This window comes from Solanum pennellii, chromosome 8, assembly GCF_001406875.1.
Source record: "Solanum pennellii chromosome 8, SPENNV200".
NCBI lineage: Eukaryota > Viridiplantae > Streptophyta > Magnoliopsida > Solanales > Solanaceae > Solanum > Solanum pennellii.
This window is the reverse complement of record NC_028644.1, coordinates 56,542,775-56,559,995: the sequence shown is the minus strand read 5'-3', so window position 1 is coordinate 56,559,995 and position 17,221 is coordinate 56,542,775. Positions and strand designations below refer to the sequence as shown.

Here is a 17,221-nt window from a genome sequence, read left to right as displayed (position 1 = left end):
GGCTGCAGCTGCTGCTGCTGCTGCAGCAGCCGGATTTGATGGAGGAGATGGATTGGACTGTGATGGACTCTCCTCTGAGACTAATTGAGGTTTCTTTTGCCGTGTTTGTTTAGAATTGACATGGGTAAGCAGGGCCTTAATCTGATTTCCGGTCATCGTTTCCTGCTCAAGCAATGCATTGGCAAGAGCATGAAGCTCTTTGATATGGGTGGTGAGAATCATTTTCGCATTGTTGTAAGCCCTTTCAAGTAATTCTCTTACTTCCTTCTCAATGAGAAGCCTCGTTTCAGTGCTCATACTCTTCCCATTATCATCGTAGTTGTGGGTAACAAGCCCCACTTCTTTGCTCATACCAAACTTTGTAACCATGGCCCTGGCTAGATTGGTTGCTTGCTGGAGATCGCTAGAAGGACCAGAAGTTACTTCACTTTCTCCAAAAATGAGCTCTTCAGCAACTCGTCCACCCATGCAAACATCAAGCCGAGCAAGCATCTGCTTACGGGACATACTAGTCTCATCCTTCTCTGGCAATTGAGCAACCATACCAAGAGCCATTCCACGTGGAACAATGGTTGCCTTGTGCACTGGAAGAGCCCCATCTGTATGAATAGCCACAAGAGCATGGCCACCTTCATGGTAGGCTGTAAGCTTTCTCGTCTCTTTGGATATGAAAGCTGATTTGCGCTCACTTCCCATCATGATCTTGTCCTTAGCATACTCTAGATCAGCCAAGCTTACAGCTTTAGCACCTTCCATTGCAGCCTTCACAGCAGCAATGTTAACCAAATTGGCAAGGTCAGCCCCGGAAAACCCAGGAGTCCCCCTAGCAATGATCATAAGGTCGACATCATCTGCCTTCACAATCTGCCAGATAGGAAATGTTTTTGACAGAAAGATTAGAAATGATGCTAAGTAAAATTCTTGAAAATTGCAGTTGCATCTGCATTTAACAATCCAGCTTAGAGAGATGGTCAAAATGAACCATGCATGGTGGAAACAAAGGAATGTTTTGAGGCTACCAACTCCAGTTTGACATGGTAGAATATTCTTATAAGATTAAACTCACATAAATATAGGTGCTGCTAACCAACAATGTCAAAGTAAAATGTGATGGATAAAAAATGCCACAAGGGAAGATATGTACAATGAACCTTCACGAGTAGGCAACTCAATTGTACCAGGTCAGACTAATTCCAAAGGATGTCTTCAAATACTCCAATCATTTCACAGTATAGGTCAATAGAATTAGATTCATCAATAGAAAGAAGGATGCAAGACACTGTGTACATGCATATTTCTTGTTTAAAAAGCTAAAAGAGATATAGTCATAAAGAAAATCTGTCGGCTATTCGAAAAGCATAAGACTAGCTGCGTGTCCCTACAAATAGTTCATGAGAGCAATGACCTAGAAACTGCAGGGTATACAGAAATGCCTCATTGTCCAGAAACAATACCTTTGACATGTGAGATTCCAGAATCTGCTTCCGACCTTCAACATCAGGATTTGGGACAACAATGTTGCGATCGAATCGTCCAGGTCTGACCAGTGCCTTATCCAATGACTCTGGGAAGTTAGTGGCCGCAATCACAATGACTCCATCATTTTGTTTGAACCCATCCAGCTCAACAAGCAACTGATTCAAAGTCATCCTCATATATTGCTGGTCCTTTGGGTTACGGCTTCCTCCAATGGCATCAATTTCATCAATGAATATAATGCAGGGTGATCGTTTCTTAGCAGCTGCAAAAAGGTCTCTTACTCTCCGGGCTCCAACACCCACAAACATTTCCTCAAACTCACTACCACTGCATGAGAAAAAGGGAACCCCAGCTTCTCCTGCTATAGCTCTTGCCAACATAGTCTTACCGGTTCCAGGAGGACCAACAAGTAGCACACCCTTTGGGAGTTTGCCACCAAGACGAGTGAATCGCTGCAAAGGTCAAAATAAGGAACTGTAACAACATCTACCTCGCAGCATTAAAACAAATCATCGGAAAAGCTCCCATCAAGACTAAGCCAAAAGGTCAATGGTAAACAAACACAATTAAAATTAAGGGAAAACACATAAGATCTAAAAAGATATTGACACAATTAAGTGCAATTACCAACCAAAGTAGAAAGTCATACATTAGCAACAGCACGAAAACTTTGATATGTTCAATGTGAGTGTGAGTCAAAAATCAGAATTGTCACCAACTTCCCTTTCAGAAAAGTTGACAAAAGGTGAACTGGAGACAAAGCCTTCTCATACTGAGAGTGCACAGATAAAAAGGCGGTACCAGTTATGATCTAGATTTTACCTATGGAGAACAGGCAGAGACAATCAGACCCTCTTTTTTTACATTGAGAGTGGACAGATCAGATACGCAAAAAATTTATCAACCTAGGGAAAATTATCAGGGTGATGCCAGGAGGTATATTGGATGTGCTAAATAGTTGGAGCAGAGACGTGCATGTAACCATTCAGAAAGAGAGATGAAGAATCATCCCAGCATGCATTTGGTGGACTGTTTGAAGAAAAAGGAATCAGAGATGTTTTGAGACAAAAACAGCAGTATTCAGAAGTTGAAGATGAACTGCTTAGCCCCTTCATTATTTTGGTGTAAGCAAGAATATTTAGTGGAAGCTGAATAATTTTTGATGTTCTAGACAGTATGCAACAAGCTATACAGATAGTAAGTTCACTACTTTTCTATTTATACTTTTGGGGGACTAAAATGCTTGTGTAGTATACCTGTTTACATTAAATTACCAGTCTTCAAAAAAAAAAAAAAGAATTTTAGGGGTCATTTTTCAGATAACTGAAATTTTTTCATATTCAGCCATGTGGAAATCCAATTGAGGAATTGAATGATGAGAAGCTACGTATTAACTCAAGAGAAAATAACCCTTATAATCTTTTTGTCAGTTCTTCTACCCTTCCTTTCCCCCCAATACCACACATATAGGGATATAATTGACAAATGATAGACTTTTAGAAGCTTTTCCACACAATTAGGGGAGGAAGGGCTTGCTGCCAATTTGCATGTTCATTTTTCACAAGAAAAAGGAAAAATGTACAGTTAGTACATTTAACTAACAAAAGATGGTTGATGTTCTCGGGTCAGTGTTGTCAAATGCATGCTGAAGGTTTGCTTAAGCCCTGAAGCTAGGCTAAAAATGTGATGAGTGCTTCGCTCGCTTTCTAAGATATATTTTTCCTTGTCCATCAGCCTATTTTGAAGAGGTGACACTAAACAATTGATATTTCACTTTATCTTAATCTTTTTTCAATTTTGTTCATTTATTTGTCATTCATGTTTATAATTATTAGTTTTTTTTTTTGAGCAAGGTAAAGTTATATTCCTCAGCAATGTGGGTATGCTGTCAACCACAAGTTTATAATTATTAGTCTTGGACTAAACAAATATATTTGTAATTTTTTCTCCCTTTGCGCCTTTTTTCATTAAAGCCCATGATCTATTTGTGCTTTGTGCTTAAAGCCCCAACGAACCATAGAGCTTTTGGTGCTTTCCCCTGTGATAACACTGTCTCAGGTTACATATATCCTTGTCAGGTTCTCAGGTCATTTTCATCTTCATTGAACTTTTGGTGGGAAAGGCAGATAAATTAAAAGAGATATACTTCGGCCCTGCATTTCCAATCTCAGCTGTAATGTCAAGGGCAATATCAGACTTTCCAGCATTACTTTTACTGACACACAAGGACTTCGACACAAATAATAAAATTTCTTATATTAATTTTGACGCTGACAGGAGAATATATTGCTCTGGTAGTTACTGAATAAACCTACCATACTAACTCACCTTAGGGTCTCGGAGATAGTGAACAATTTCTTCCAACTCCCCTTTAGCCTCATCAACACCCTTAACGTCGGCAAATCTTGTATTGGTTTCCATGGTCGGCTGCACTTCCTCATTTAGACCAAGTCCTGAGGCAGCTAACATCATTAACAAGAAGAGAATTTATACAGACAAATCATATAACCTCAACAAAGAACAAGAAAAAACTACAGAGCTTCAATACCTTTGCTGATTCCTCTATCTTCAATGAGTGCACCAACACCTGAAATCAAGAGAAAGGCCAATCCAAGAGCCCGGAAAGTACGCCACAACTGTTCTTTGAAATGACCCCCTTCAACAGCCACCATATGTATAGGAGCATTAGGAGTACCAAGAGCACCATCCTTTGTAGCTTTGCCAACATTCCTTAAAGCTGAAAGAGCTCCCATATTTGCTTCTTCTGCATGAGAGCTAGCAGTACCGCCAATCCCTGAAAGACCACTAGTCAAACACTAATTAGTATATCTCCTATCAACTTATCAGAAGCCCCAAAATCAAGAATGTAAAATAACTGATTCTCAAAGTCAAGCCAAATCAACAGTCTAAGCTCACGAGAGATGGACTCTCTTATTAGGTCTCACCTCTCTGCAATGTCCGGAGCAACTCACTTTCATCTAATCTATCAACCTTAACCAGTGCCTTAACATACTCAGAGAGTGCTGCTGGATTAGAATGAAGTGAAGGTTGGCCTTCAAACAGTCTTATGACTGCCTCAGGATCATTCTTATGATATAGCTCTCTCAGATATGCTGCATCAGTAGTTTCTTCCGTTTCACGTGCCCGCCGGGCTAGGCTTCCAACATAACTTGATCGAAACCTTCCCTTGGGTCTTCCAGCTCCATGTACTGCACAAAGAAAAAACACTAGAGGATTACAACATACTCTGCCAAGATGTCAGTAAGGTAATAATAGTTTAGAAAGAAAATTTACACTCTGCCAAGATGTCAGTAAGGTAATAATAATTTAGAAAGAGAATTTATCACATAACTGTTCATCTCCTACTATTGAATGCAACAAAAAGTCAACGCATACATTGAGAAAGGTGATACAAAAATGATTAAACCAGAAGAAGCCAGAAACTTCTTTATGACTTAAAACTTTTAACTTGCAACATCTAATGTACATTGTACTCATTCAACAAACTGTAAGAAGGTCTAAATGTCAGCCATTTGTTTGCAATTTGCCAAAAAAAGTAGAGGTTAACATAATAGGTGATGAGTTCTTCATTCATTCGAAGGATCAAAAAACTTGTAACTATAGAAAAAAGGTGATCACACAGAACTAAAGAGATTGCTATTTTCACCTTCATAAAGCACTTCTTTTTGTTGATAAAGTAGGGTATTTCATTCACAAAAGAGCATCAAGAAGATGCATAGTTCACAAAGCACATTACTCATAAATTGCTTTTCAACTCTCTCTTCTAAAGCACAAGAAATATCTTATGAAGTAAAATCTAGGCAACCGTCAACACTATTGTTTTTTGATAACCGAGAAAGCTGCCTGTGACCTGCCCTTTGGACCAATCACAGCCTTCTCAACTCGGTGACTAGTGCCTGCCAACCGTCAACATTATGAAACCTACTTATCAGAAAATGGACAAAATTTTGATGCCATAACTCGATTTCAAGGGCAAAATCAAGATTCTTCTCAGAACATGCAAGCAACTAAAGAGCCAACACAGTAGAGAAATTTCACCAGAATTTTCACTTCTCAATTACTGGGTAGTACCAATTATTACTTCTATAAATAAGTATCAACAACAAGAAATCTTTAAGTGAAAGCATTTTGCGCAGGGTGATATAAGGTAAAAACTTTTTTTTTATAACCATGGTGTCCAAACCAGCTTGAGCGCACCTCGACTAATTTCACGGGATACCTGTCACCTCCCATCAAAGCTAGGACAGGACAGATGGAAGAACTCACCTAGTGTTTTCTGTCTCTGCTAGGATTTGAACTTCATAGACCACTAGGCCACCTCAATAAGGGAACTACATCCCTTTCATACATACATTAGCTACATCGGGATCCTATGCGACTCTTCTACCTACCAACATTGTCAACTATATATGCTACTCTTTTACCTACCAACATTGTCAACCATGTCTTCATTATTAAGTTGCTCACTTTTTGACCTCAAATATTGTCTGCTCTTTTTCACATTCTAGTATAGTACATTGTGTGCTGCAATTTAATACTAAAGTCGCTATCCTCGAGGCTTTCCTTGAAGACTCTTTTTTTATGACAAGGGAGACCAGCAGCCAGTACCCTTTGGGTGCGCATAGGATAAAAATCCCGCTCCTATGCAATAGCTCGCAAACCACACGGGAGATATAACCCGCACTAGACAAGCTTAGTGTGACGAGCTCGATCCATTTTTCCTTGAAGACTCTTATTGAATATTAACATTGCATTGTACAAGTAGTTAGTTTAGTTAGTTATGAAAGTTAGTTAGAGAGTTAGTTAGGAAGTTAGTTATCACATGTTTTCAATGTGTGTAGTTAGTTACATTCTTTAATCATCTAGATGCTTCTATGTAATCTATATATACTCTACTAATGCATAAGATCAAGCTAAGCTTTTGCATTCTACAAAATCATCCTCACTATTTCAGCCTTAGTTCTTGTTGTTTGTGATTGCCATTGTTTCGAAGCTTAAGCTTCTTGATATGGTATCAGAGCTTTGCTCGATCTGAGACATTCTGTGTATGATTACATCTTGTAATCCTCTTCTTCTTCTTCTTCGTTTCTGTTTTTGATTGTGGCCTGATCTACAATTGCTTCTTGCAATTTTCTTTTTCTTCTTCTTCTTCTCTGTTTTCTGGATTTTGGTTCTGTTCATCCATGGCAGATACTACTGCAAGTTCTGGCCAATCTGGAGGTACTACTAGTAGTACGATTGATTCCAATCATCCCTACTATATACATCCATCTGATAACCCCGGAGCAATGCTTGTACCAGTTCAATTTACTGGAGTAGGTTTTTGTTCATGGAGGCGTAGTGTTCTGAGAACACTTTCAGTGAAGAACAAGTTGGGCTTTGTTAATGGAGATTGCCCACGTCCTCGATCAAATGATTCATCATACAGACAATGGGAGAGATGCGATAACATTGTTACTTCTTGGATTCTGAATTCACTGTCTAAAGAAATTGCTGATAGTGTTGAGTATGTTCAGGATTCTGCAGAATTATGGAAGGAATTGGAGGATCGATATGAGCAAACAAATGGTGCGAAGTTATACCAGATCCAACGAGAAATTAATGACTTGTCGCAGGGATCTCTTGACATTACAGGTTACTACACCACGCTGAAAAAGCTATGGGAGGAAATGAGTACCTTAAATGCCAAAGCTCAGTGCACTTGCAGCTGCATTTGTGGAGCAAAAGCACTTACTCACAAAGCAGAACAAGATAGGAGATTAATCCAATTTCTCATGGGATTGAATGAGATGTACACAGTTATTCGTGGAAGTATACTTATGATGAATCCACTGCCAACTATGGCTCAGGCTTTTTCTCTACTAGTTCAAGATGAACACCAAAGGGAAATTAAGCCTTCTGGCCTTTTTAATACAGAATCTACTGCTTTGTATGCTGGAAACATCAGGCATTCTTCATCAGCTGGGAACATCAGACCTTCTTCATCAACTGGAAATATTAGGCCTCCTTCATCCTACAAAACAAATTATGCTCCTAATAACTCATATGGTCATTCTCAGCTTCAATACAAGGACAGATTTTGCACTCACTGCAACAGGACTGGTCATCTTGCTGAGAGGTGTTATCAACTTCATGGATATCCAGCTGGTTCAAATACAAATTAGAGAAACAATTCGATTCCAAGGCCTAACAATTTTCGCAAAAGGGAAACCAAAGGAACAATAGGGAGCCTGGGAATAATGTTGTAGCAAATGCAAGTTGCACACCAGACTTTGCCCCTGGGAAGAGAATAGATGAAGAAATGTATAATGTGAGCCTTACCAAAGATCAATATGGTCATGTTCAAGGCATACTTCAGCAGTTCCACAAGAAAAATGAGAATGAAGGATCTAATACAAATCCAAACCTTGCTAGTGGACCATCAACTGATTTTGCAGGTATCATAGTTTGCACTTCTTCTATTGAATTTGGAAAACTGTCATGTAAATGTTTCAAAAACAAGTCTGACTTATGGATACTGGACTCAGGAGCCTCAAGCCACATGACCTTCAATATATCTCTACTTCATAACATCACCCTTTTACCACATCCCTTGTTAGTTGCCTTACCTAATGGATACAAAGTTAAGGTGACACAGGTTGGTAGTGTAGCACTAGGACCCATGATCAATTTAGACAAAGTTTTGTATGTGCCATCTTTTAAATATAACTTGATTTCTATTCACACTTTGTCTGCACACTCAGAATACACTATCAATTTCACCAAAATTTGTTTCATGCAGGCCCCTTCAATGAAGAGGCCTCTGGTGATTGGTAGTGCAGAAGAGGGTCTCTATTTCCTGTGTCCAAGTTGTTTGAAGAGTTCCTACAATGCTTCAAAATGCAATATGTTTTCATGTAATTCTTGTAATACCTATAACAAAATACAGTATACTCACTTTCTAGATGATAAGCAATGTACTCTCCCTATTCTCAATAAGAAATATTCATGTTCAACATCTGATGCATCAAATCATGTCTCCTGTCCAAAATCTTGCATTTCCAACACTCAACCATGTGCTAAAAATCATGTAGATGTTGTGTGGCATAACAGATTGGGACATGTACCTTTTGTCAAAATGAGAAAAATTTCCTCTATTCCTGTAGAGTTTTCAGCCAAACAGCCTTTTATGTGTTCCATTTGTCCTACGGCAAGACAAGAAAGACTCCCTTTTAAACCAAGAACCACCCTAACATCACACATTTTTGAACTACTTCATGTTGATCTGTGGGGGCCTTACAGTACACCAACATATAACCATTTTAAGTACTTCATGACCATTGTAGATGATTTTAGTAGAGCTACTTGGACTCAATTATTAAGTACCAAGAGTAATGCTTTACAAACACTCAAGAACTTTATTACCATGATAGAAAACCAATTTGAAGTCACTGTTAAGAAAATCAGAACAGATAATGGTTTGGAATTTGTCAATACAGAAGCTGCAATTTTTTTTAAAACAAAAGGTATAGTTCACCAGAAAACTTGTCCTTATACACCTCAACAAAATGGTGTGGTAGAAAGAAAACACAAACACCTTCTTGAGACTGCTAGAGCCTTACTATTTCAATCCAAATTACCTGTCAAATACTGGGGAGAATGCATTCTTTGTGCAACCTATATAATAAATAGGCTCCCATCCACTGTTTTGAACCAAAAATGTCCATATGAAGTTCTATATTTCAGAAAACCTCTTTATTCACACATGAGAAGTTTTGGATGCCTTTGTTACCCTACTGTCCATATACCTCATAGAGCTAAGTTTGAGCCAAGAACTACTCCTCACATATTCATTGGATATCCTCATGAGACAAAAGGATACAAAGTTCTAAATATGTCCACAGGCAAGATACATGTGTCCAGAGATGTTATTTTTCATGAAAATGTTTTTCCTTTTAGTGATTCTTCTTCAAATACAACTGATTCACCTTTTTCATTTTTGCAATCACCTCACTTCATTGATATTTTAGATGATTTTAATAAGGATGGCACACAAGACAATCTAAATAGCTCAAATGGTCCTAATGCTGCTTGTGACTTGTCACCTAACCTCACTGTACCTTCCCCTTCTATATCTCCTGCACCATTACTTGTTAACCAACCTAGAAGATCCACAAGATGTCACAAACTTCCAAAACATATGAATGACTATGTTCACTCTATACCTCTACTTAAGCCACCTGTTTCTCCAACTTCAAACACCACCCCTTCTCTTCAGGTCCTTTTCTCTAATCACCACCACCTGGCTCATAGTGCTCTAATTCCTGCTAGTCAAGATATTGTTAGAAATGTTTGCATTGACAGGGAACCAACTTCATATGAAGAAGCTGTCATTGATCCTGCATGGCAGGCTGCCATGACACAAGAGTTTGATGCACTACACTTAAATCACACTTGGGATTTAGTTCCACTTCCTCTTGGAAAGAAAGCTATAGGCTGCAGGTGGGTATACAAGGTAAAGCACAAAGCAGATGGTACAATAGAAAGACTCAAGGCAAGACTTGTGGTAAAAGGTTACACACAACAAGCAGACATTGATTATACTGAGACCTTCTCCCCTGTAGTGGGCATTATTGATCACAGCAGTAAAACAAGGTTGGACTATGTATCAATTGGATATAAATAATGCCTTCCTTCATGGTGATTTACATGAGGAAGTGTACATGGAAGTACCACCTGGACTTGCAGTCCAATCTCCTAATTTGGTATGCAAATTAAACAAGTCCCTTTATGGACTCAAGCAGGCCAGCAGACAATGGTATGCTAAGCTCACTGAAGCCTTATGTTCTAGGGGATATGCTCACTCCATGTATGATTATTCTCTTTTCTACAAGAAGACATTAAGCTCAGCAGTCTATGTGGCTGTGTATGTTGATGATATAGTCCTTACAGGAACTGATGTTGATGAGATAGCAGACCTGAAAGTTTATCTACACAACAAGTTCAAAATCAAGGATTTGGGATTGCTTCATTATTTCTTGGGGATGGAGGTGCTTCACACAGCTCAGGGAATCATTATCTCACAGAGAAAATTTGTACTTGATTTGTTAAAGGAGTATGATTGTCTAAATATGACTTCCTTATCTTCCCCTCTTGATCCAAATACAAAACTAAGAGCTAAGGAGGGTTCAGTTCTGAGTGACAGTACTTACTATAGAAAATTAGTTGGAAAACTTAACTTCCTTACAAATACAAGGTTGGATATTGCTTTTAGTGTACAGCACTTAAGCCAGTTCATGCAGGACCCTAGAGAGCCACACTTACAAGCTGCTTTTCACCTTCTAAGATATTTGAAAACTGATCCTAAATTGGGTTTATTTTTGTCCAAAGATGCAGATTTTTCTCTAAAAGGCTACTGTGATTCAGATTGGGCTTCCTGTCCAGATTCCAGAAAATCTGTGAGTGGATTCATTGTTTTACTTGGTGGCTAACCAATTAGCTGGAAATCAAAGAAGCAAGAAACCATCTCCCTATCATCAGCAGAGGCTGAATACAGATCACTCAGGAAAGTAGTTGGTGAACTAGTTTGGCTTAGTCGATTGCTTACTGAATTGGATGTTCCTTATCCAAAGCCTATCTCAGTTTTTTGTGACAGCCAATCTGCCTTACACATAGCCAAGAATCCTGTTTTTCACGAAAGAACCAAGCACATTGAGGTAGATTGTCATTTTGTGAGACATGTTCTACAACAAGGACTTATCTCATTACATCACATTTCCACACAAGATCAGTTGGCTGATATATTGACAAAGGCCTTAACAGGGATCAAACATTCTTCTATTCTTGACAAGTTGGCAGTGTTGTCTTCACCTTCAACTTGAGGGGGGGTATTGAATATTAACATTGCATTGTACAAGTAGTTAGTTTAGTTAGTTATGAAAGTTAGTTAGAGAGTTAGTTAGGAAGTTAGTTATCACATGTTTTCAATGTGTGTAGTTAGTTACATTCTTTAATCATCTAGATGCTTCTATGTAATCTATATATACTCTACTAATGCATAAGATCAAGCTAAGCTTTTGCATTCTACAAAATCATCCTCACTATTTCAGCCTTAGTTCTTGTTGTTTGTGATTGCCATTGTTTCGAAGCTTAAGCTTCTTAAATTTAGACAAAGTTTTGTATGTGCCATCTTTTAAATATAACTTGATTTCTATTCACACTTTGTCTGCACACTCAGAATACACTATCAATTTCACCAAAATTTGTTTCATGCAGGCCCCTTCAATGAAGAGGCCTCTGGTGATTGGTAGTGCAGAAGAGGGTCTCTATTTCCTGTGTCCAAGTTGTTTGAAGAGTTCCTACAATGCTTCAAAATGCAATATGTTTTCATGTAATTCTTGTAATACCTATAACAAAATACAGTATACTCACTTTCTAGATGATAAGCAATGTACTCTCCCTATTCTCAATAAGAAATATTCATGTTCAACATCTGATGCATCAAATCATGTCTCCTGTCCAAAATCTTGCATTTCCAACACTCAACCATGTGCTAAAAATCATGTAGATGTTGTGTGGCATAACAGATTGGGACATGTACCTTTTGTCAAAATGAGAAAAATTTCCTCTATTCCTGTAGAGTTTTCAGCCAAACAGCCTTTTATGTGTTCCATTTGTCCTACGGCAAGACAAGAAAGACTCCCTTTTAAACCAAGAACCACCCTAACATCACACATTTTTGAACTACTTCATGTTGATCTGTGGGGGCCTTACAGTACACCAACATATAACCATTTTAAGTACTTCATGACCATTGTAGATGATTTTAGTAGAGCTACTTGGACTCAATTATTAAGTACCAAGAGTAATGCTTTACAAACACTCAAGAACTTTATTACCATGATAGAAAACCAATTTGAAGTCACTGTTAAGAAAATCAGAACAGATAATGGTTTGGAATTTGTCAATACAGAAGCTGCAATTTTTTTTAAAACAAAAGGTATAGTTCACCAGAAAACTTGTCCTTATACACCTCAACAAAATGGTGTGGTAGAAAGAAAACACAAACACCTTCTTGAGACTGCTAGAGCCTTACTATTTCAATCCAAATTACCTGTCAAATACTGGGGAGAATGCATTCTTTGTGCAACCTATATAATAAATAGGCTCCCATCCACTGTTTTGAACCAAAAATGTCCATATGAAGTTCTATATTTCAGAAAACCTCTTTATTCACACATGAGAAGTTTTGGATGCCTTTGTTACCCTACTGTCCATATACCTCATAGAGCTAAGTTTGAGCCAAGAACTACTCCTCACATATTCATTGGATATCCTCATGAGACAAAAGGATACAAAGTTCTAAATATGTCCACAGGCAAGATACATGTGTCCAGAGATGTTATTTTTCATGAAAATGTTTTTCCTTTTAGTGATTCTTCTTCAAATACAACTGATTCACCTTTTTCATTTTTGCAATCACCTCACTTCATTGATATTTTAGATGATTTTAATAAGGATGGCACACAAGACAATCTAAATAGCTCAAATGGTCCTAATGCTGCTTGTGACTTGTCACCTAACCTCACTGTACCTTCCCCTTCTATATCTCCTGCACCATTACTTGTTAACCAACCTAGAAGATCCACAAGATGTCACAAACTTCCAAAACATATGAATGACTATGTTCACTCTATACCTCTACTTAAGCCACCTGTTTCTCCAACTTCAAACACCACCCCTTCTCTTCAGGTCCTTTTCTCTAATCACCACCACCTGGCTCATAGTGCTCTAATTCCTGCTAGTCAAGATATTGTTAGAAATGTTTGCATTGACAGGGAACCAACTTCATATGAAGAAGCTGTCATTGATCCTGCATGGCAGGCTGCCATGACACAAGAGTTTGATGCACTACACTTAAATCACACTTGGGATTTAGTTCCACTTCCTCTTGGAAAGAAAGCTATAGGCTGCAGGTGGGTATACAAGGTAAAGCACAAAGCAGATGGTACAATAGAAAGACTCAAGGCAAGACTTGTGGTAAAAGGTTACACACAACAAGCAGACATTGATTATACTGAGACCTTCTCCCCTGTAGTGGGCATTATTGATCACAGCAGTAAAACAAGGTTGGACTATGTATCAATTGGATATAAATAATGCCTTCCTTCATGGTGATTTACATGAGGAAGTGTACATGGAAGTACCACCTGGACTTGCAGTCCAATCTCCTAATTTGGTATGCAAATTAAACAAGTCCCTTTATGGACTCAAGCAGGCCAGCAGACAATGGTATGCTAAGCTCACTGAAGCCTTATGTTCTAGGGGATATGCTCACTCCATGTATGATTATTCTCTTTTCTACAAGAAGACATTAAGCTCAGCAGTCTATGTGGCTGTGTATGTTGATGATATAGTCCTTACAGGAACTGATGTTGATGAGATAGCAGACCTGAAAGTTTATCTACACAACAAGTTCAAAATCAAGGATTTGGGATTGCTTCATTATTTCTTGGGGATGGAGGTGCTTCACACAGCTCAGGGAATCATTATCTCACAGAGAAAATTTGTACTTGATTTGTTAAAGGAGTATGATTGTCTAAATATGACTTCCTTATCTTCCCCTCTTGATCCAAATACAAAACTAAGAGCTAAGGAGGGTTCAGTTCTGAGTGACAGTACTTACTATAGAAAATTAGTTGGAAAACTTAACTTCCTTACAAATACAAGGTTGGATATTGCTTTTAGTGTACAGCACTTAAGCCAGTTCATGCAGGACCCTAGAGAGCCACACTTACAAGCTGCTTTTCACCTTCTAAGATATTTGAAAACTGATCCTAAATTGGGTTTATTTTTGTCCAAAGATGCAGATTTTTCTCTAAAAGGCTACTGTGATTCAGATTGGGCTTCCTGTCCAGATTCCAGAAAATCTGTGAGTGGATTCATTGTTTTACTTGGTGGCTAACCAATTAGCTGGAAATCAAAGAAGCAAGAAACCATCTCCCTATCATCAGCAGAGGCTGAATACAGATCACTCAGGAAAGTAGTTGGTGAACTAGTTTGGCTTAGTCGATTGCTTACTGAATTGGATGTTCCTTATCCAAAGCCTATCTCAGTTTTTTGTGACAGCCAATCTGCCTTACACATAGCCAAGAATCCTGTTTTTCACGAAAGAACCAAGCACATTGAGGTAGATTGTCATTTTGTGAGACATGTTCTACAACAAGGACTTATCTCATTACATCACATTTCCACACAAGATCAGTTGGCTGATATATTGACAAAGGCCTTAACAGGGATCAAACATTCTTCTATTCTTGACAAGTTGGCAGTGTTGTCTTCACCTTCAACTTGAGGGGGGGTATTGAATATTAACATTGCATTGTACAAGTAGTTAGTTTAGTTAGTTATGAAAGTTAGTTAGAGAGTTAGTTAGGAAGTTAGTTATCACATGTTTTCAATGTGTGTAGTTAGTTACATTCTTTAATCATCTAGATGCTTCTATGTAATCTATATATACTCTACTAATGCATAAGATCAAGCTAAGCTTTTGCATTCTACAAAATCATCCTCACTATTTCAGCCTTAGTTCTTGTTGTTTGTGATTGCCATTGTTTCGAAGCTTAAGCTTCTTGATAACTCTTAATCGCGTACATTTTTTGTTCACTTCGGTATTGGTTTAAGAATTATACCAACTCTGAATATAAAAGCCAAAACCTTTTCTTTGATTGCTTTTGCCTCGCTAGAATAACCATCAAACACTATTATCTCTACAAGAAGGAAACACGCCCTTCACTTTGTAAATACAAAATCTTTAAAGCATACCTCCACCTCCAATCGCCTCTCTAGACGTAAGATAGGTTCTATTGAGAAAATTGCTTAGCTGCCTCAATTGAGGTTGCTGCCTTTCAACCTGTATAATAAAAGTAAAATTCAATGCATAATACTAAGAAGAAGACTGAACAAATATAAAAATACCAGTATTAGGGTTTTTATAACCAAACACACCAAGAAATCTCCAATTATAAGTAAACCCAACAAAAATCAACAGAAACCAAATGAAAAAAAGATTACATCTTTAAAAGAAAGATCTGATAAAAGTGAAAAGAAGAGACCTGTGTGAGAAGGCGCATTAGAGCCATCTCTAACCAAGAAAGATTGATCTTTTCTTGAACCCCTTTTCACTTTTTCCTCAAAAACTTCTTCCTCTTCTTCTCTATCTACTTTCTTGATGCTTTCTGCTTCGATTCCTTGTGAATTTTTTTGGTGATCGAAAATTGGGGAGGCAGGGGAAACTGGAAAAGGAAGGTTGATTTTCTTTTTTTCTTCTTCCTGAAGAAATACTTAAATATTTATTCTAATGTTAGATAAGAAAAAAAAAATAATAGTTTTTTGGTGACTCGTATTTGGAGGTGCTAACTTGTTCGCCGTGCGTCAAAGAGCACCTCTACAATCTATTCACATTTTACTTTACTCGTACAGAAACGACGGGAAGTTGTCGCCTCTTAGATGTGTTTGTTATTGGTCGAGGATAATATATGATTATTTCATATTTATTTTATTTTTTAATTAATATATATTTACAAATTACGTAGCATAAATTGGGTCAGACAAAGTGACAAATATTATTTGAAAGTGATGTAAAAAGTACTATAAATCAGTATTTTAAACGGAAAAAATAACCTTGAATTATTGAAAATGGTATAAAATTACCCTTCATTCACTTATTGGCTCCAAAATGCCCTTGTCATCCATCTTTGGATTCAAAATTGACCACTTTTTAAACTATTTAAAAATTAAATTATTTAAATATTTTTTAAAATACTTGATGCTCAACTATTGGTTATAATTTGATTTATCAATATAATTTATAAACCAACGCACTATCCACTCATTATTAACCAAACCCCACCCAATTAATAAACCAATTATAGTATCAAAATCGCCATAACACTACTAAAACAAGACGAAATTATAGATTTCTAAAAATGACATCCAAAATTATTCGAGTCTGAATCAAAGTCCCAATTAAATTTAGATTGAGCCGCTTTAAGAAGATACTTTCAATAGGATTCTCTTTCAAGCTTGAATTCGAAATTTACGATTAAAGGTAAAGAAGTAGTACATCTCGAATTAATTCATGAACTTTTTTTAGATATATTTTTTATAAATATTTATGATTTGTTTTAAAACCTTTAATATATTATTTTTAAAAAAAAATTATCTATAAAGTAACATAACATAATTGAGACGAAAGAATAATTAAAAGATGAACATAGTTAGACTTTTGAGTTTATCGATAATTTTTATTTAGACACTTGAATGTATGATAATTTACTTCTATAGATATTTTCGCCTCAAATTTTTAAAATCACTCATTGGCAGTAGCTTTCCTGTTGTTGCATTAGTAATGTGACGGGTATTAATTTGGTGGAGTTTAATTAGTAATGGTGGGTAGTGGACTGATTTATAAATTATACTAATAAGTCAAATTATAACAATAGTTGAGCGCTATGTATTTAAAAAATAATTTAAATAGTTTTATTTAAAACTGTCAAAATAAGTGGTCTATTTTGAACCCAAAGGTGGATGACAAGGGTATTTTGGAGTCAATAGGTGGGTGTGAAGGGTACTTTGGAGCCAATAGGTGGATGAAGGGTAATTTTGTACCATTTTCAATACTGCGAGGATATTTTAGGCCCTTTTCTTGTATTTTAAAAGGTGGGGGTGTGAGACGGAGAGT

The 17,221-nt window shown here is 37.3% G+C and overlaps 1 protein-coding gene across 2 annotated transcripts in view; it reads right to left on the bottom strand.

The window, feature by feature from the left end:
- The window catches only part of LOC107028692 (ATP-dependent zinc metalloprotease FTSH 4, mitochondrial), a 16,707-nt gene extending 724 nt beyond the window's left edge, over positions 1–15,983 (bottom strand). Inside the window, exons 1-7 of one of the 2 annotated variants that reach the window (XM_015229859.2) lie at positions 15,594–15,983; positions 15,304–15,391; positions 4,425–4,688; positions 4,028–4,273; positions 3,808–3,941; positions 1,455–1,931; positions 11–864 (exon numbers count right to left, since the gene is read on the bottom strand). In XM_015229859.2, coding sequence (XP_015085345.1) covers positions 11–864; positions 1,455–1,931; positions 3,808–3,941; positions 4,028–4,273; positions 4,425–4,688; positions 15,304–15,391; positions 15,594–15,620 — 2,090 coding nt within the window. In that variant the 5' untranslated portion in view covers positions 15,621–15,983. The remainder of the gene's footprint in view (positions 1–10; positions 865–1,454; positions 1,932–3,807; positions 3,942–4,027; positions 4,274–4,424; positions 4,689–15,303; positions 15,392–15,593) is intronic. The other variant, XM_015229860.2, reaches the window with a different exon arrangement.
- Positions 15,984–17,221: the final 1,238 nt, after the last annotated feature.